The 22195-nt window shown below is 36.8% G+C and overlaps 1 protein-coding gene and 1 pseudogene across 1 annotated transcript; one reads left to right on the top strand and one right to left on the bottom strand.

The window, feature by feature from the left end:
* Positions 1–622: 622 nt before the first annotated feature.
* Positions 623–11741, bottom strand: LOC132055894 (uncharacterized). Its single transcript, XM_059447906.1, has 15 exons — positions 8866–11741; positions 8639–8767; positions 8305–8496; positions 8180–8232; positions 7763–8075; positions 7509–7578; positions 7223–7393; positions 5806–5919; positions 5167–5354; positions 4830–5042; positions 4454–4729; positions 4168–4315; positions 3924–4057; positions 1560–1646; positions 623–1467 (listed from the first exon to the last, which is right to left on the bottom strand). Exons 1-15 carry the CDS (start codon positions 11515–11517, stop codon positions 1381–1383), a joined length of 4827 nt encoding a protein of 1608 aa, XP_059303889.1. The 5' UTR covers positions 11518–11741; the 3' UTR covers positions 623–1380.
* A 5378-nt stretch (positions 11742–17119) lies between these two features.
* On the top strand, positions 17120–20262 carry LOC132058178 (alpha-mannosidase I MNS5-like; annotated as a pseudogene).
* The last annotated feature ends 1933 nt before the right edge of the window (positions 20263–22195 follow it).

Genomic DNA, 22195 nt, shown 5'->3' with positions numbered 1-22195 from the left:
GATCAAGCAACATCCCAACCGTATATATAAAGTTTTGTATAGTCGTCGACTGTGAATTGCTGTTGAGATGGAGTCCTTATGGCAGTACTACTATTATCAAATTCACATGGAAACATGCCATATGGACACAAAAAAAAAATTAAAAAAAATGCAAACCTGCATAATGAATGAATGCATTTAGTTATCAAGGAGGGGATTTAACAATTCACAAAAAAAAAAAAAAAAAAAAATGTTTACGCTCCGTGCAGCGTAATTTTCCAATGAAGGTTCAATTGAACCCCCTTTCAACACACTTAGCTCCTCCACTGATAGAAGGTGTTGCAGAGGCAGTAGATGAAAAAACCTGAATTATGAGGAAATAGTTCCAGTTGCATTGCAGGAGGCGGTGATGACTGGATGCCACAAGTTCAAACGATGGAGAAGGAAATATCTATCAGCCCGCAAGAATTAATTACATAAGATCCAGTAAACAGTTGGGGGTAAGCGCAGGAGGACAGGAAACTGAGACTTCAGCAGAACTTAAGTGAAAAAAAAAAAAAAAATGGAAAGACTCCAGGGTAAAAAAAAAAAAAGTCGATGGGGCGAAGTAATTAATCAGAGCATTCAGCAAAATGTTCTCTCCTTGACAAACCAAGCAATTTTTCTTTCATTTCATTGTCGTCATCATCTCTCATACAAAATTTCCCATCAGTTCTATAGCACTCAAAATTTACTCCACCAAAAGGAGGCTTCGGGGTGAGGGTGGGGACCAGCACCACTAAAAACTAAAGATCATTATACACAACTTCCTTACACTAAAAATAGAAAAAAGATGCAAATTACCTAGCATTGCCAGTGTACAGAAGCAATATCATGTACAAGGTACTTTGCTGCCATTGGGAAGTCAAAATCCAAATATTCATCCTGGTCAGCCAACTGGTAGCAAATATTTCATTATACTCAACCATGCCACCTTATTGCAAGGAGCCAAAAATTTTAGAGAACTGGCAGATGCAAAAACTTGTTTCTGCCAACACAATATCCAGGTAACAAGGGCATTAGAATCTACAGTTGCTTTTATGTGATATGACGCGCATCAATCATATGAGACAGAGATCTATCGTCTGCACATGCCGGTGTCTCCTGTTCTCTCTTCAACATAACAAAACTTGTTTGTATACTACAGCTTGGATTTGTACACATCTATATTTTCCAGTGTATGAATTTATGACCTTTTTGCTCAGTCAACAGAACGTGCAGGTCAGATCAATGTGTTTGCCGCATGAATGGAAAAACATGCTGATCACATCTTTGGTGCAGTATAAGGCAGGCATGTTTTATAAGCTGAACTTCATACGAGCTTCAGATATAAAAAAGAGCTACCATCTTTTCTGAGTCAGACTACTTTACAGCTTCAAAGAAAAGGACCTGTGGTTGCAAATGCCCTCGTTCACACATAACAAGAACATCATCCCAGCTCCCAATTACCTGAATACCACATATCCGTAACTTACAAAAACTTAAAATAATAACAAGACAAATGGGAAGAGGATGGAAAGAAGGAAAAAAGAAACTTTTACCTTCACAGTTTTGTCGTCATACATGATCCACCGTCCATGATCCCGACTGTAGGCAAAACAGTGATAATGCTGTCCATAATAGCAAACCTGAGCAAATATCAAGCAATAAATCAAACCACTTTTTTGAGAACGCAAATTATTGAATATTAGAATGCGACGGGTTCCAGTAGTGCGAAATGCATAGTGATAATTCACATAGCCGATCCCATCTCTCTTGATTGAAGAATAGTTGTTATTGTCGTTTTTTCTAATGGTGATATCCTTTTGCTTCTTTTTCTAAAAGAAGAAGAGAGAGGGGGGGTGGGGGAGGGGGGGTGTTGTTGAGTGATCAGAAATCTCTTTATTTATTTATTTATTGAAACTGATAATCTTAAGCCTATTATGATAAATAACACAGGAAAAGAAAAATATGGGAAGTGGATGGCAAGTACAACTACATTATTAAAGTTTTGCAATATCAATCCAGCTCTGAAGTGGAAACAGCAAACTAACAATAATGGAAACTAAAAGAAATTTGGTATAATGGGGACGCATAGTTTAAACCAAAACCAATCAAGACCGTCCCAAGTGCTGATAAGATGATAGAAGTACTTTTATGAAAAATGAACAGAAGATGAGTTAGTATCCACATAATTCGTGAGGCCATTTGTTTATGGGTAAAAAATAATTGGTTGAGAATACAATATAATATATTAATAAGCAAAAAATTTCAAACAGGAACAAGAGATGATTATCCGAAATGCGGTTGGCATATAGACCGCCAGCTAACTGATAATTTTTTCAGCTTCTGAATCTCTTATTTAAAAATGAGAAAAGACATAACATCCCCCCTAAACTTGTCTCGAAAACTCACTTTAGCAATTTAACTTTATGGGCTTTTATTTACCCCCCTATACTTATTTGAAGTGAAATAAATACCACCCTGAATGCTGATGTGGCCAAAAAAAATGAGTGCGTGTAATTTTTTCTTCTTTTAAAAGGTGGGCCCACTGTAATGTGTATTGTACTATAAATTTTTCTGTTTTCATTTTTCTCTCATCTTCTTCCTCAAAGCTGGGCTCACTCCCTCGCTCTCTCTCTCACCATCTCCGGCGAGCTCCTTCTCTCCCTCCCTTTCCCCGCTCTCTCAGATCGCCGGAAAACATGAATAGGGCTGAAAAATTCCAGTTTTTTTTTTTTCCAATAACGAATCAAACTTTTTCACAACAATGGCAGCACAAAGCATCATTCTCTTCACCAACAATGTTTCATACTTTGCTTCCTTTGTTTTTTTTTCCTTTGTTCTTCTCCTCATCACTTCCATCAACCCCTCCATAGGACTTCTCACACACAGTACTCTCTCTGTCTCTAAAACCCATCAGTGGATCTGAGTTCACAAAGCTAACCCCTCTCCCCCACTCATATTGTTCCTTCTTCCCATTTCCCCACACACCCACAAAAAGATTCCATTCAATTACTCTTTTGTTATCAGAAAAAAACATATCCCAACTCAAAAAAACTACCGACCCACAAAATTTCCGGCGACTATGGGATACCATCAATCGCCCATTAAAAGACTGATGCGATTACTTCTACAATCAAGGTAAAAAGCGAATTCTTCAATAAGAATCCAAAAACACAAAACTATGTTTTGCACCAACATGCCACCAGGACCCTTTATTCTTTGCAACCCAAACGTCATCGTTTTACTTGACGGAAAAAAAAAATGGCGGATTGAGGAAAGAAGAAGAAAGAAATGGTGCCTCATGCCTCTTTTGTCTCCCTCTCAATTGTGCTAAATTTAGGCTTTAATTAGTGTATAAAAATACAATTAAGGAAAAGAAAAATCGTGAAATAATAAAAAAAGAAATGAAGAAGAATAAAAAATTAAAATTTAGATAGAATTAATGTGGCTCTGACGTGGCTTTGACATGGTGCTGACATGTCAATGACGTGGTGTGCGTGTATTACACCTTATATTGTGAGACTGGTATTATAATCTCAGGGTGGTATCTATCTCATTTCAAACAAGTATAGGGGGGTAAACAAACGCCTGTAAAGTTAAATTGCTAAAGTGAGTTTTCGCGACAAGTTTAGGGGGATTTGATGTCTTTTCTCTTTAAAAATTGAAAATTTTAATGCCTATTACTTGGTAAACATTAGCAGAGAATACCAAAAAAAAAAAAAAAAAAAAAAAAAAAAAAAAAAAAAAAAAAACTTATCATCGACCAAGAATATCACAAAAAATTGTGTAATCAAATGATGTGACCAAGAATAACTAAAATACTACTGATCCGATGAATTGGCACTGGATACTCTCAGCATGTAAAATCAAAGGTTTTTTTTCTTCAGAAAGCAATGATAAAAGGGTCAAAAGAGGTTTACCACTGAAATTAAGAAATGTTTGTTTTTAGGATCGAGACCACGATAAAGTACACCAATGTCCACCTCAGTAGATAGAGCTGATAATGTTGCTATTATGTCACCAACACTCTCACAAGTATTTTGCCAACCTAAAACTGCAGGAAAAGAAATATAAAGGGAAGCTGAGGACCATGTGACGATTTTCTTGAGATATAGATCACCCACACAGAAAAAAAAGAAATGAAAACCAGAAGACCATTGATACCTGTTGTAAACACATGCGGTGCAGTAGAGAGGATATGATGGATGTAGTTAAGCTTCCCACAACCACCAACCTCAGAATCACAAGCCAACTGATGGTTCATCTCAACAAGATTGAGAAGCTCATCAAAGGAGCTTTCTGGACACATAACCTGAATGGAAAGGACACGAAACTTAAACAGGAGAAAGTACATTGCTAATTGTCCAAATACTTTCTAGATGGACCTCATAAGATTATTATCCTGAACAGAGATTAAAGTGTCATCACAGAATTGCTTTGAAGAACATGCCTTCATTGTACGGAGGGCACTGGCATTAATATTGTGAAAGAAAGATGTATATTTCAGATGTCTGGACTCCAATCCACAATTGTAGCAGTTCATTTTTTCAAAAATATCCATCCCGAAAAGAGAATGTACAATACAAGCAATATTTGAACAATCCCACGTGCCCATGCAGCTACTATCTGCAGATTCAGTATCAGAAACACCTGAAGCTGATGTGAACGATCGATGAAGACAATCAAATATTACACCCAGCACTTCAGAGGCATCATTCATCTGACCCTGTAGATCAAAACTATCTAAATTAAAATTTAAGCAAGTAATTTCAAACAGGTGGGCTCCTACAAAAGTATGGATGCGGTTGACACAGTTTTGGATTTACCTCCTGGAAAAAATTACTATCAGGATACAGGTTGCTGAGGGCAATTCTCAAAGAAGTAGGAGCAACCGCCTTACTGCATGTTTCAGTTGAAGCAGTGCTCAATGCAGTAAATATGTCGTACAAAGCACATGTCACACATGGATCACCAACATGAACGTGTTTGGATGATTTTCGCAGGAATTCAGCTCGAAAACTTCTTAGATGCCACAACGACTAAAGAACACCAGAAGAAAGATCTCAGAGCATGCTCCATATGAAAATACAGTAAGAAGCACAATCCAAGTAAACTCACTCCTATGATGAAAAAAAAATAGGATAAGCCCTTGTGAACACAAACCTGTATGATGACATTTAGAAAGCAATTATATTCCCCTACTTCATTATTTAGCCCAGTGCCATATACATCCATTACATTTACATCTCCAATACGCTTTGCATTGCCCAAAGTCCCAGCCTTGGGAAACACATCTTTCCTGTTCCTTGAACTCGGCAGCAAGGGTAACTTCTCACGTGCATGAATAGTGTCTAGCATTATAAAAAAGGGGAAGAAAAGAATGAGAAATGAGGGCAGAACACTTTAACAAGCAGAGGAACAATGAAATTGCTTCTTTATACTTGTCCTGCCTCCAAAGCAAACGACAGAGAACAGCTTCAGTAAGTTCGAATAAAATCTCGGCTAGCAAGAGAGGACACATATTTGAGGTTGTTTAAGCTTTCAAGCCAACCGAAGGAAATATAAACATGCAATTCTCCATCTATAGCATGTCATTTTCTCCAACGGAAATCATTACATTTTCAGACGATTTTAATATTTTTAGAAGATTTTACATTGACAGTAGATAAGTAAAAAGAGAAGGTACATTTGGCATTTGTTCTGATTACTTTTACAGCAGTGGTAAACAATATACAGAACAGCCCAAACTAATAAGCATCAAACGACTTTAGGAGAGTCAGTGCCTGAGATAAATTTGCATACCAAGGCTTTGCAGAACAGCCTTCTTAAGGTCAGCTTGGAACCTTTCTTCGTCATCCTCCTCCACGTGTAGCTGTCTCAATGTCTTTGTTCCACTATCTGCTGGACCATTACTTCCTAATATTGAAATCAAAGGTAGATCAACACAGAGAGTACATCATAATTGATTGTTTATATATGGAAACCAGAAGGTAACATAAATTGAGGCAAGAACAAGAACTACAAGGAAAAGCAGTTATCGTCACCCACCAGCTTGGCTTTTCATTTCTTGGGTAAGGGTGGGGAAAGAAAGGGATTGGGATCTTATCGCTAATTGGCCCCATTTGACTTGTAATTCGGGAAATTGACATGTGCAAGAGTTCGGGTGAAGATGTGGATCATCTCTTGTTGAATTGTCTAGTGGCTAATCGACTGTGGAGAGTGGTTCTTAAGTGGTTTGGGGTACGATGGGTGATGCCGAGAACAGTGAAGGAGGCATTGCATAGTTGGGGTTACAAAATGGGGAAGAGGAGTCCTAGGGCTTGGAAGGTTAACCCGCTGGCACTGTTGTGAGTTATTTGAACTAAATATTGTAAAGTTGCAAATAGTCCTTTGTTTCTAGTTTGCTTTTGGTGTTCCCATGAGACCCCTCTTTGTATAGAAGATTTCGGTCTCCTTTTTTGAGAATCATGTTTTGATGTAGGTTCTCTCTTTTTGGTATACGGCTTGTATACGGGGTCTTTTTCCCCCACCTGTTAATATCAGTGAAAGAAAAACGAACTGCTCAAATTGCAGATAGAATTGGATCAAACTTTGTCCCACTGTTTAGATATAAAAGCATGCCAGCTTCAAGATATAGTTGAGCAATACCAAAACTTCACTGTCATATCAGTGAAACAAAGTGAATTGCTCATCTAAACCTCTGACAGAATGGAAAGAGATGTAACTTGGTGGTAATTTGTTTGTCTCAAAGATGCAAATACACTTTATCTTAGCCAAAGATGCAAAATACAAATATGCAGTTATCGAAAGGAAAGCAACACTATGCGTAGAGCTCTTCAGATCAAAGAGCAAGTTATCAGTTTTAGACATCCATACAACTGTTAATAACTAGCCAACTAACTCCAACTAAATTGAGAAAAGCATGCTCCTGAAATAATTCAACTTTTATCATTTGGTTCCTAGTTCCTGCTTTCTCAAGGCTTGGAGTTGTCTCATAGAGAAGACACTACTATTAGACGTGGATTTATTGCTAGCCAACAATCCACCACTTCTGCCCATGATAGCAAGTGAGGCAAATATTCACATGGAAATTTCGCAAACAACTGCAACATACATGATAAAATAAGACAAAAAAGAACAAAAAATACAAAAAGCTGGTATTTCTTCAGGGCCAGCAAATCAAGGCACTACAACAGTTTAGCAAACAATTTCAACTCACCATGTGGAGAATGCAGGGCTCTCAGTTCAACAACTTCAGTATTTTCCTTTTTGGAAGCAGACTGAAACTTTCCATCAATAAGCTTAGAATCTTTCTGGACTCTGCCTCTCCTTCCAGAGCGTCGAACAGATACCAGAGTACTATCCTCCGGGGTTACTTCATTTGGCAGTCCTGAATAATAGCAGTGATAGATTATACAATCAGGTGACATCGTAACTGTGGCACTGTAATGCCAAGGGGTTTATTTAGCTAGCAAAATTCTTCCTGACATTGAAACAAAGAATACCAGTTATTTGTGTCATTCCTTCAGCATTAATTTTTGAAAGACTTTCTAAACTGTCTGGAAATTCATTCTTCTGCATCAAGAATTCCAAAATTTGCATGAGATATGTTACAATCGACGACTAATTCAGACTAAATTTAGAGAAGCATATCTTCAAGAGTAACAACATCAACATTCAATGACACTACTTTTACAGAATATAAACAGAATGGGAAAACTCTCACAGAATAGAAGATTCCAAGCATAAGAGAATTGACCTTCTTACTACTCTTCAATTGCTCATTGATTACTTGATCTTTATCACTGTACTTCAAGCAAGTAACAGACTTCATAACTGCATCTATACTCCCTTGACATGTTTCTGCAGTTCTCTTAGTTTGCTCAGCCAGATGCTTTAATTTAGCCTCATTCTCCATTCGTCTTTGATATTCCAAAGTTTCTTCAAGCTTTCTTTCCTCAGCTTCGAATTCAATCTTACGTCTATACTCCTCCTCCTGTTCATTCAAGGAAACACCTTTTCCAACAGCTTCATCACCTTGATCCTCTCCATTACGAGTGACTGCAAATGAGCTGCAACACCACAGGTATTTATTGACATTAAAGGTCATCATGATTTCTACATAAGAAGGAGTTTCAAGCTTATGTTAAAAGCATTTATTTGGGAAAAGACGTACACATCTTCCATTGAATGATGGCGAAGAAATTGCACTTCGTTGCCAATAGTAGGCTGCAAATAAGAGTAAACTGATTACTTCCCAACTCGTACACAGTAACAATTGCATCAGGAAAAAAAGTCTACCTTTGAATCCTTGGTTTTCCGATACTCTTTGTTTTTTTTCTTATCTTTAATTTTTTCTTGTGTATGCTTAGAATAACCACTTCCTCCACCAGAGCTATTCTTGGAACCAAGAGCAAGTTCAGCCAGTAAAGCTTCCCTTGCAGCATCAGATTTCTCAGTAGCATCCTTCTCAGCCAGATCCTCCAAATATGCCTGAAGGAAGAGAGAGACAATCATCATCCTAAAAGAATAGTAAAACAGAGGTAAATGGTAGACTGAAGGAAGAGAGAACTTGCAGTAAAAGATCCCAGAAGCAACAATTGAACTATCACAAAAGTAGATGCTAAGTACAGACCCGCAAATATGATTTCAACAGTGTCACTAAAATCCTCCGATAATCCTGGGCAGATGCATGCTCAAGCTTTACTTTCAGCTGCTGCATCCCAGCAACCACTCGCATGATTCGAGCATCTATTTTACTCAGCTGAATTCAGGAAATTGATAGAGAAAAAAACAATTAAAGAAAAAATGGAAAAAATAAATAAATAAAAATCAGCATTAGACCATAGCTGATGCACCAACCTCAATGGAGACATGTTCCTTCTGTCTCTGTAGTGCAACTTCTACACAAGAGTCCACTTGATGAAGGTAGTCCTTCAGTCTCCAGTCATCCTCTTCACCAGATTCGATGCCACATAGTTGAGATGCTCCACCACTGTAAGCTTCCTCAAAACCAAACCGATTGACATTGAGAGACTCTGCTTCCTTCAGAACATTTGATATAGCATCCAACTCAAACCTATAGCCGACAATTGTAACATCATTGTCACTTTCTATGAGCTCATTTCGCCGCTTCCGCAAGACAGAATCATAACTTCGTCGAACAAATTCAGTTGCATGATCTCTTCTCTTACCCTCTTCTACACAAATATCTTCTACTGCCTGCAGTGCTTCCTCGTAACATAAATGTTCATATTTTCTCTCACATAAACCTTGCAGGTCATAAAACTCCTTCTCAAGAAAACGAAGAATTTCCATACCTTGTTGTGCTTTCTCTTCTCTTGAACGTGTCCAGGATGCCAATTGTTCTACACTTGATGGACCGGCGAATATCCAGGACAATAATGCCTCTGGATCAAGTTCAGTTCCATTATGGTAATGATTACTAGACAAAACATTTGCAGTTCTGCCAATAGAAACTATATCTGGACATGAGCTACGAGTAAATTTGCACAGCAGGAAACGCTCATCAAACAATAAACATGAACCATCTTCACTCAAAACTAATTTCTCCAGGTCGTCAAATCCTTGACTAGCATTGCTTGCTCCATCTCGAACACTAATTTTCTCGGAATACCTACCTAAGCCAGAAGAATGAGAAAGCTCTTGCAGATACTTTAGCACTTTTTTTAACTCCTGGGCACCTAGAAAGCATATGCATAAGGGAGATTGATCAACATTGTAGTTAAGAAGTTGAGAGCCAAAACCAAGACTCTGGAGCTCTTCCACCGCAAAACGAATAACCTTGCTGAGGTGACTTGAAGCAAGATATTTATTTTCAATAAGCGCCTGGAATGCAGCAAAAATTCTTTCAAGAAGCTTTGCTCTGTCAGGATCATCAGATAGTGGCCACTTGTCAGGAAGGAAACAATTCTTAGTACCATAATTCACATCACAATCCATCAATTCAATATCTGAGATCTTATCATATACTCTGCTCTCAACCATATTCCTGTTTGGTATATCCCCAAATTTCTTCTTTCTAGGTGACGAATCCCATTCATCTTCATTGTCGAAAACCTCAGAAAAACCATACTTCAACTCTTCTGTGTTATCTATTGGGTATGTTTCATCAAGAAAACCATGTCCTTGAGATCTTGATTGTTTATCAAGCATCTCCATGGCCGCATTAACATCTAAGGGTTCCCAAGAACAGTTCAGAAGCATCTCGGCCCACTCATTCTCCACATTCTGAGGCAATACAGACTGCAATTTAGGCGGCAAAGTTCCAATGTGCTCATGCACAACATGCTGGTTGTGTGATACAGAGTCAGTAATTTTTTCACCACAGCGACAGCATGTCCAGAACTTCCAATCTTTGTTGGTTTCAGCTAATGATAGAGCCTCAGATAGCACTTCAATAGCCACTCCATCTTTTGACGCACTTATATGAGCCTTAAGATCTGAAACTGTAATTCTAAGAAACTTTTTCTTCCTATCCAAATTCAAGGAGTTCCAATATGACTGCACCCAATCCCTTCTCTCTGTCGAAGACGCATTTTTCTTTGCATTTCCGCTCTTCCTTCTCTCACCAGTTTTCTGCCCTGATCCTTCTGTCGGATCCAGAGGTTTATCTCCATCATTGCGCGTCTGGACAGTTTCAGACTTCTGTTGCAACAGCCTTGCAGCAGCCACTCGAACCTCAATCTCCTTCCTCCTCTCTTCAGGTGTCTTAGTCGCCTTTTTAATCTCATTTGCCCCTCTTGATGTAACCAACCTCAGCTCCATTGGGTCCTCCGGCACCCTCCTTAGCGGGATAAACCTGAATTTCTCCTCACCGTTGCCTATATGCTTCACCCAAGTAGAAATAGATGCAATGTTCGATTTCTGAATTAAACTTCGAAGGTCATTCCGCACATGGTCAATCCGAGCATGAGGTGTCTCATCCTTCTGTTGACTTTCCTCCTGTAAGCTCTCTTTAGCAGGATCTATAGGGTTCTCAATCGCCAATGCCCTTTCACACTCCCGCACAACTTCCTCATATTCTTTCCCCTCGTTCGCAGCCTCGCACAGCAAATTAGCATAGAAATGTGCAAACTCAATCGAATTGGGAGACAGTAAAACCGCTTTCCTAGCACTCTCAATAGCATTCTTCAAATGTCTATTCTTAGCACTAGGATCATCAATCATAGACGCCACTTTAACACAAACAGTGCCATGGACACGACAAATTAAAGCTAAACGAGGGGAGTTTTCATGCTTGTTCGACAGTTCCTTAATCAATCTTAGGGCTTTATTATGGTTCCCTCGACGCAGGGATGTTAGGGCACGCTCACATTCAAGCTTTATTGAAGCATAAGAAGCTAATTCAACAACCGTTAAAGTAGCGTCCTCCTTTTTGCTAGATAGTTTGTTGTGAAGTGATGGACGTACTGAAACTAGGTTTTCGTCCGACTCAACCAGCGCAGTTGAGTTTTTGGGACGAGGAGCGACGGTTCGCTTCTTGTGAACCATTAATGTGTTTTATAGCAATTCAATCGTATGCATACATGTACCTCATACGCCTAACAAGTATAATAACTTAGTCAGGTATGTGTATATATACAGAAATCCTATCTCCAATTGAAGAGATATATGTATATCTATACAAAGAGAAAGCGATAAGGGGGAGACTTACTAGAATGTGAGAGAGCTGCACCGGAATTGCCAATCGGAATGACGATCAAAGTGTTTTTTGTATTTATATTGTTTAGAGAGTCTCTGTTAGACTATACATATCTTTTTCTGTTGAGTGTACAGTAGTAGACGCCTAACAAACAAAAAGGCATGGGGGTGGGTAGCAGCGGGCGGAGCGATGTCTGGGAAGTTGTGTCCTGACTCTTCAGCAACTCTTTTTTAGTCTTTGTTTTATGAGGAGAAAATTGAGATTTATGATTATTTGTTTTTTTTTTTTTTTTTTTTTTTTTTTTTTTTTGGTAGAATTTTTATTTGGTGTTACTTACTTGGGTTACTTGCCTAAGTAGGATTTAAATATTTATATGTATTGATGTTCGTACTAAATGAAACAAGCGAATATTTATATAATTATAAATTTAAATGAGAATACATATTTATTTAATTATGATTTAAAAGTTTTTTCTATTAAAATAAAATATCCTTTTGTTTTACTTTCTTATGGATTTATTATATCTTTCTTTGTTTTCCATTTTTTTCTTCTTAATCTTCTCTTTTTTAGTTCCTCTCCTATTATTAACCCTTCCCGATGAAACTTATCTTGAATAACTTCTAGGAATTAGGACTTCATAGAATGAAGTAAAACTATGGGAATTGGGGTTATAGAGGAGACCAATAGAAAATAAGGGATTTTTGTGTAATTAGTTGGTTAACTTTACAGTTCACTTTTCTTAGCCGGTATATATACATTATGCATGAATTATACGTCAATTATACATATATTATATATCTAGCGACTATTTTTAGTTTAGCATTTGAATAGGTGGCTATTTAGATTAATTTTCCGTAAATAGATGATCATAGACAACAACTAAGTAAACGAATGCGGAAAAGCCACAGCAAGTTGAGTACCTCAAGGCTCTAGCCATAATTGGGTTCTAGAGGGAAGGCAGAACAGCATATTATGCTTAAGAATTGCCTCACTAGGAAACTACATTATTCACATAAAATTTTGTCTGCCTTCGACAAATGTGTTGTGCAAAATATGTTTTTTACTCACTATTTAGACAACCCCCACCCCTAAAAATAAAAAAAAATAATTAAAAAAAAAGTTATACGTCTCTTTTATTTTTAAGGTCAATATAAGCTTAATTCCTTTTAACTTTTCACTAAAAACTGTGTTGGAGTCCCTAATTCTAAATATAAGACTTATGCTTTTAGAATATTTGTTACTCCATTTAAGAACTTTCTTACTGTATGACAATCATGAGAATAAATATATTTTATTCCACGTGGTTACACGAATGAATATATATAGGGGGGAAATGTGTAGTGCAGGGAAACTTAGCACCGTAATACAAGACTAACTTCTTTCCAAAGCTCATTTTGTCGAGCAAAATATGTCATTGAAATTAAACAAAATAAAAGGTTGATCCTAAAGGCAAGAAATACGACCAGTCTTTTAAGAATAGTATGGTCTTTGCTTTTCCTCCCCTGTACTCCTCTTGTCACTGAACCGCGTTACAATCAATTAAACACTTGATAATTCACACAACCACCACAAAAGTTAAAAATAAAAATAAAAACTTGTAATTTAGTGCGAGTAACATTTTTACCTTAAGAAATCAAGACATAAATTGGTTAGTTTTTTCCAACTCTACTCTTAGACAAAAACCGAGAAGTTAAAGCAACATTTAAATGGTGATTGAAAAAAGCGCGCATAAGAATCATATGTTGGATTCTCAACGTCAAAAGGATTACTACGTAGATTTCAAATCAAGAGGAAAAAATCATTTATTTTTATTATATAAGGGTAATTTAATAAACTTAATATTACATTATTGGTTTCTTAATATGCGTGTTTTTAGCTAAAGTGACTTAGTATGGGACGTAAGGAGTATACTAGTATCAGACGTGAAGAATATTCTAGGAATTATGCTTTGTCCATAGCCCACATACGACAAGATTCATCAAAGCTGATTTGGTTGTCTTACCTACACTCTCAATTTCACTTTTCTTTCCATCATCCTGGTATTTTCAACTAATTAAAAGGCGCCACTAAATTTAAAAGTATAAAGTTAAGAAATTTCTTGTCCACCCCTTAAGAGCTAAACATTCCTTTCACATTTGAAGAGTAATTGAACATATCATTCGAATGACTGGTATCTGACTTCGCCGTTTCGTTCACACTTTACACATCAAAGGCAATTTACTTTATTGAAGGGATTGACATACATTTTGACTAGGAGTATACAAAGCAAACCGATAAACCGCACCAAACTGATAATCCGAACCAAACCGAGAAAAAATTCGATTAGTGGTTTGGTTTGATTTTAAAAAAAAACCCCGAATACTATTGGTTTGGTTTGATTTTAACTAAAAAAAGTCAAACCGAATCAAACCAACTCGACATTACATTTATAAAATTTCAAACATATTTTATACATAAAAATATTTATTTATAATGTCATTTATAAATGTTTCTTTAACTTTTTCATAGTTTTTTATCTTTTAACATATTATTTTTTTCTTGAAATTAGAATCTTGAATGGTCCAATAAGTTTTATAAATTTCAATGATATTAGTAACTCAAATAAAACTCAACAAAAATCAAATCAATACTAATGCTAACAAAATTAATTCATATCTAACACTGGAATGACAATAATGTTGATATCTATTCTTTAGTTTTATATTAGTTTAGAACGTGAAAATACATAACTTAATTTTATTTTTTTCTTTAATATCTAGTCATGTAATTAATACTTATTAGCCGTACTTATTTTAGCATGACTTAGTACTTTTAGATTATGATCATTTTCTACATGCCTTATAAATTAGCCGTATTTAATGTAGCATGACGTAGTATTTTTAGATTATGATCATTTTTTTTTATGCAATTTCATTATTCTTTTTCGTTGAATATTTTAGTACAATGTCATCTGTCATCTCACATTTTGTGTTATTTTCTTAATAGATATCTTAATTAGATAGTCGTATCTTACTAGGACTAAAGAAATATTTGAAGTACAAGTTATATATTTTATATGAAGACTTTACCGGAAAAAACCCGAAAAACCCGAGCAACCCGAAAAAACCGAGAAAACCCCAGGCTGAAAAACCCGAGTTTTGTTGGTTTGGTTTGGTTTATAGATTTAAAAACCCAATGCAATTAGTTTGGTTTGGTCTTTAAAAAACCCGAACCAACCCGGTCCATGTACACCCCTAATTTTTGACAACGTGGGAGGTAAAAATGCTAGAAACAGCAGAAACAAAACATGAACATGTTCACCTTACATGTACCATCAAAAGATTTCTAACTGATCAGTATCAGTATGTATGCAGATTGTCAGTCGAAAACAACATAGTAGATAGTACCTCTGAGCAGGAAAACTACAGGCAGTAAAGGGTGTTTCAGTATCCCGCATATGTTACTGACGACATCGATAAGAAGGCATCTGTTAATGAGTTTGTGCTAGGATTTTTATAATCATGATTTTTCACCCTGGACTAAGGCATTTGACTCTCCTTGATCTATGCTTGAAATCTTTCATGAGGGTAGCATTCAGCTTCCTCCTGTCCAAACTCTGTCCGCACAACCTATATCAGTTAGGCTGCATGCTGGCACAAGCTGATGAAGCTTCATGTACTTGAATATTCAGTTTTAGATGGATGCTCCGTTCAGCAATTCCTTATTACAACTTCTCCATTTAAGCTGATTGGGAATCCTAGCTACTCAAATGTACTGTCATAAATTACTTTCTTGTGGAGGATCAAAGAAACAACATTTTAGCTTGCCAGGACTTACTGATGTCAAGGCCTTCTGCAGTTTTACAGTTACAGGTGCTTATTTTGCACAACATTTCGAGCTTCACATAGTGAAACGGGAACCTAATTTTGGTTTTTCTTTCCCTGAGAAGAAACTAAAAGGGGAAGAATTATATTTGTAACCAAGCTACATCCATATCTAAACATATTGGGAATGCATATCCATTATTTTGTCTAAGACATAAACTAATTCATAAATAGAAGGATGTACCATAACAAAGAGTAAAACTTTAACCATTGTGGCACCATCAACAGAACGACGCCAAGAAAGCCTCGCAACAATCAACAAAATAAACACCCTTGAGAATTATGAGTCATTATGTACAGACCTTCTGTTGGTCCAAATACATTAACAAAGATGGAATTCCACAAACAATGAAAGCCAATTTCTATGTTCTATTTGTGCAAATCGACACAATTTCGAAGCTAAATTGCGTGAAAATGCAATTCCTAATTAACAAAGCACAAAAATGAAAGTAGAAGATAGCCATACTACAGCTAAAATTGGTAAGAATTTTGATACATATACATAAAAAGAAAAGGAGAGAAAGGAAAAATAAAAGCGTGCGAACTTGATTTTCAGTATCTGTGACATAATTGACAAATGGATACCTGAAGAGCAGATGAGCATAGAAGAGGGTGACGATGATGATGACGAAAAAGTTCAGTGACCACAACTCTTACCAACATAAACTTGACCGCTAAACCATCAATTTTGCAGTTAGATTGTGAATACTCATCTGCTCGTAACATACAAATTCGAGAGAAAGCTGTACAGCCATGGTGATGAAATTAAGGAAAGAAGCAAGAGAGAGAGCTGGTGAACTGCTGCGAAATCTGTGTATCTAAAGTTGCAGTACACGCATCAGTCGAAAAAACTGACACAACTCAGAAAAACGGTGAAATGACAAAATTGCCCTCATAATGAAACAGGTATGTTGATGCCCAGCTGTGTGCTATTCGCTCTTCTTATATAGTAATACACTTGTAATCAAAATAATCATTCTGAATTTGCCAACGAGAAAAGTTGATTTTCATTCTCAGTGAGTACCAAGGGAGTCTAATAAGATTACTCTGTAACAAAGCTTAAATGAGAATACAAGTATACAAACTTTGGACAATGAACGTAGTACTAAGACGAGTAATGGAAGTCAATAACAGCATCAATCACAATGACCTAGTAGTGAGTTCTGCATCTATAGGCTTCAGCTGAAAAGTTGTAAATGTATCCCGAATGTATGGAATATGGTTCATAAATAGCCTCCATACGCCTTTTGGTCTAAAGATACCTTCATTTTCCCCTCCTCAAGACTACCCTTCAAACTATCAATTCAAACCTTGATGGCTTTTTGCAATCTAAAATAGCCACGCAGCAGAGAAGTAGTGGGAAGGGGAGATGGAGAGAGGCGAAAGAGAATAGGGGGTGGCTATTTGCGTCGTTGGTGGTTGTGTTGCCGTGGTCTGTTGAGTTGCCACCGCAGAAGATGATCGGTGAAGAACTCAAAAAGTGTCTGCTCGTGAGAGCCCCTAAAACTGAAGACCAAAATCATAAAATGGGTCTTCCTCCCTTTATTTATTAAAATATTTTTTTTAATCTATTGGCAAAGTATTTGGACCAAAGGATAATAGCCGCACTTACTCATGTTATGGAAAAATGTGTGAAAAATACTATTTCGTCCTTTTAACGATTTTTGACCTCTGAGACGTTATCTTTTATATGGCGAGCTAAAATTCGGTGTCAACTGACATCACAACGCTATATATATATTTATCCTTTAGCTTGGTTCGTCATCTATAAGGTTATTTAACGACTCTCTGTTTTCAACTTCATTCTTCTTAATGAGTATATGTATTTTGCTTCTTTTGAACTATTAATGGTACTATGGAATCTTTTCAGGAAGATAGTCATCTTACTCTTACCTACAATAGCTTTGATGGTGAACAAGGTATACATATATAATTGTCCTCCTTTTCTTTATTTCGTTAACGAACGACAAGGCATATGAAAATACCATCAGATTTCAAAGTATCACGGTCTAATTCAAAATTTTCACCCAGTTGAGCACGTCTAGCATATTTTTCACAGTAACAACATCACTATAACTGACTTGCTGAATTTTGACCGGCATTACTTTCAATTGGTGGAAGACTCACACATACTTGAAGGGTATGCCTTCAAATGATGGATTCGATAGCTGCATAATCCCTTCAATAATTAAAATAAGAAATTACTTCATATGCAGCCAAGTTTTGATTTTCCTTTTCCCTTGTTCTGTTAATACTTTGTTGCTACACACCGTGACAGAAATATGAGAATAACATTCTATTGATTTATGGAAATAAAATTCTTGCACCTAATTAAAGATTTTCGAAAATCACATGCCATTGCTTAGTCCATGAATTGCACTACTGGTACACCGCATCAGTTTTTGCATACCATGTAGAACCTGTTTCCGGTAGAATCAGTAGGGTCGTATGTTGCATCAGCATCTGTGGAAGATGAATTTATGACACGTCAAATGCAAAATGTGACAGCATGGTGTAATTGCGGACGAGACAACAGAAACAAGCACATCTGGATGTGCTAAATTACTTCTTCTTTCCTACCTTACCTCTCTATCTATTTGCCTGAACTTTGATAGCTTCTATCAAATAGATGTCATTAGCCCTCCATCAAGTCTTATCATGATATTATGTGCATTATTTTTTCATGTAATCAGGTTCTCTAATCCTTGAAATGGGTGCATTATCTCGTTTAACTGGTGATCCAAGATTTGAGACGGCAGCTTTGCGTGCTCTTGTAAGTTATGGAACATGCGGAGTTCTCTAAATCTTCTTGGAACTACGCTAGATGTAGCAACTGGAGACTGGATTGAATATTCTTCTGGAATTGGAGCTGGTATGTTTCTGTATAGAGCACTTTTAGAGTTTTAGGAGACTTCTCCACAACCATTTTCTCAATATAGTCACATATACATTGTCTAGATGTCGTCTGATTCCATGGTTCTCATTTGCTTAAATAAATAACGTTCCCACCCTTCCTTGCTTGCATGTTACTCTTCACAACATGCATTCTCTTGATATTTCATTTTTTTTTTTTGCTGTTTTTTTAGGTGTGGATTCATTCTATGAATACCTAATGAAAGCCTACGTTCTTTTTGGAAGAGATGAAATTTGGAAGATGTTTCAATCTGCTTACATTGTTGTGCAGAAATATTTTAGACATGGTCCATGGTATAATAATCACACCCTATTTTGAAATTTTGGATTTTTTTTTTTTGTATTGCGATCATATTTAGCAGTTAAACTGATTCTAGATGCCTTAGCCTCCCATTTCTGCTTGTGGCAATTACCATGAACAGGAATAGAAAATGCTGGAACCATCTCCTTTGTCCTTGTCCTTTATTCTTTTCTGTCTCCTCCCTGAAATTCTTCTATTGTAGTCTGTGCTTCACCAAATCTACTGTTGAGAATTATGTATTATGCATTAGTTTTGTCCTGGAATTCAGCAATCAGACAAAGATCAGAACTTCTAATTTAATGTAGGTATCGTGAAGCAGACATGAGAACAGGAATAGCAACATACCGGCAGCTCACAAGTCTTCAAGCGTTCTGGCCTGGTCTGCAGGTAAGGAAATCTGTAGCTTATAAGTTCTTCTGAAAACTGATATAGCTCTTTGTCACAAATGAGGACATCTAGTCTCTTCTGAATATCTTTTTTCTTTTTATAATGCGGTTCTCCTACATATGTAAAAGCATAACTCTAAGGAAAACTATAAAGTGGTAACCCAACATGATTATTTTGGTTTCAGGTTCTTGTTGGGGATATCGAGGCAGCTAATTCATCACATTGCGAATTTTTCAAGGTGTGGAAGAACTACAGAGTGCTTCCAGATAGGTAAAAGATGTTTCTCCTCCATTCTTTCCTCTGTTCTCTAAGTCCTTTTTCCAACTGCTGCATCTGCTTTCCTTGTAATAAGCTAGATTTAGCATATTGGTTTTACCTGTGATGGTTGTTTTTCTTATAGGACCCTTTTCAATAATTTAGGTATCTGCTGGACCATCAGCTATTGCACCCTACTGAAAAATACTATCCTTTATGTCCTGAATTGGCAGAGTCCACATTTTACCTATACCAAGCAACCAAAGGTTTGTGACTCTTCTCTTTGGTTTTTGCCTAGTCATAATTTTGGTTTCTTAAAAGTAGCAATTTTTTGAAAAGAAAATTCTTTTCTCAAACCTTGAATAATATAATAGTTTTCCCGTTAACAGATCCGTGGTATATGGAAGGGGGTGAATCAATTTTGAATTCTCTGAATGCACATACAAAAGTTAAAGGTGGCTTTGCCAGCATTAGGGATGTGACTACAACGCAATTAGAAGACCATCAGCATAGTTTCTTCCACCACTCGTCAATTATTAGACGAGGACGTCACTTTTCGTCACCGAAAATCGATAATATACCGGCTTCTTGTCCAATCTCGATACCAAGTCAATTAATAAGCAATTATCGACATGTACCTTTTTGGGAATTAATGCACATACAAGAACTGTTTATGATTCATTTTTCTGAGAAAGTAAATTTTTATGTTGGATGTGGTTTTGTGTGTTACATAGGTTAGTAAGTAAGCAATTCTGCACATGTTTTTTTCGGTTGGTAGTTATGAGTTGTGAATGGATTCAGTGTCCATTCACGGCTCTTATAGTGGCTTCATAATTCATGGTGCACTCGGAAATCAATATTTTGGTATCTGTTAAGCAAAATGCAAGAAGTAAGCCATCAGCATGACGAAGTTGTGGATTTTTGTGGATTGATGCATACATAGCCACCAAAAAAAAAAAAATCGTTTTGATTCTTTAATTTGGATAATTTGCAATGGTGGTGGAAGAAGTGAGGGGAGAAAGGAAAATGGATTGGGGGCGTGAAGTAGCATGCCACGTGACGTCACCCCCAAAAATGTCAATACCACATGTGGGTAGATGTCCACTTTGGACAACTTAACGGAGCAGAGATATATTTGAACCGAAAGTATAACGGGAGGGGTATATTTGGATCCAAAGTATAATGAGGGGTATATTTGGCCCTTTTCCGATAGTATAGGGGTATATTTGACCCTTTTCCGTTTAAAATTTGAAATTTTAATGCCTCTTACATGGTAAATGTTAGCAGAGAAAACAAAAACAACTTGTCATGGACCAAGAATATCACAAAAAATTGTGTAATCAAATGATGTGACCAAGAAGAACAAAAATACTACTGATGCGATGAATTGGCACTGGATACTCTCAGCATGTAAAATCAAAGGTTTTCTTTTCCAGAAAACAATGAAAAAGAGTAAAAAGAGGTTTACCATTGAAATTAAGAAATTTTTGTTTTTAGGATCTAGACCACGATAAAGTACACCAATGTCCACCTCAGTAGATAGAGCTGATAATGTTGCTGTTATGTCACCCACACTCTCACAAGTATTTTGCCAACCTAAAACTGCAGGAAAAGAAATATAAAGGGAAGCTGAGGACCATGTGACAATTTTCTTGAGATATAGATCACCCACTGCAGAGAAAAGAAAGGAAAATCAAAAGACCATTGATACCTGCTGTAAACACATGTGGTGGAATAGAGAGAATATGATGGATGTAGTTAAGCTTCCCACATCCACCAACCTCAGAATCACAAGCCAACTGACAGTTCATTTCAACAAGATTGAGAAGCTCATCAAAGGAGCTTTCTGGACACATAACCTGAATGGAAAGGACAGAAACTTGAACAGGTGAAAGTAAATTGCTAATTGTCCAGATAATTTCTAGATGGACCCCATAAGACTATTATGTTAAACAGACAGCATTGGTTTGAAGAACATACCTTCATTTTACGGAGGGCGCTGGCATTATAATATTGTGAAAGAAAGAAGTATACTTCAGATGTCTGGACTCCAATCCACAATTGTAGCAGTTCATTTGTTCAAAAATATCCATCCCGAAAAGAGAATGTGCAATACAAGCACCATTTGAACAATCCCTCAAGCCAGTCATTTTAAACGGGTGGACTCCTACAAAAATATGAGGCGATTGATACAGTTTCGGATTTACCTCTTGGAAAAAATTACTATCAGGATACAGGTTGCTAAGGGAAACTCTCAAAGAAATAGGAGCAATTGTCTTACTGCATGCTTCAGCTGAAGCAGTACTCAAAGCAGTAAATATGTCGTACAAAGCACATATCACACACGGATCACCAACGTGAACATGTTTGGATGATGTTCTCAGGAATTCAGCTAGAAAACTTCTTAGATGCCGCAACGACCAAAGAAAAACAAGAAGAAATGTTTCAGAGCATGCTTCATATGAAAATACAGTAAGAAGCACAATACAAGTAAACTCATTCCTATGATGTAAAAAAAAAAAGGGATAAGCCCATGTGAACACAAACCTGTATGATGACACTTAGAAAGCAATTATATTCCCCAACTTCATTATTTAGCCCAGTGCAATATACATCCATTACATTTACATCTCCAATCCTATTTGCATTTCCCAAATTCCCAGACTTGCGAAACACATTTTGTCCGTTCCTTGATCTAGGCAGCAAGGGCAACTTCTCATGTGCATGGATAGTGTCTAGCATAATAAAAAAGGTAAAGAAATGAATGAGAAATGAGGGCAGAACACTTTTAACAAGCAGAGGAACAAT

This window comes from Lycium ferocissimum, chromosome 5 (genome assembly GCF_029784015.1).
Source record: "Lycium ferocissimum isolate CSIRO_LF1 chromosome 5, AGI_CSIRO_Lferr_CH_V1, whole genome shotgun sequence".
Lineage (NCBI taxonomy): Eukaryota > Viridiplantae > Streptophyta > Magnoliopsida > Solanales > Solanaceae > Lycium > Lycium ferocissimum.
The sequence above is the reverse complement of the archived record's forward strand: the minus strand, read 5'-3'. Positions and strand labels throughout refer to the sequence as shown.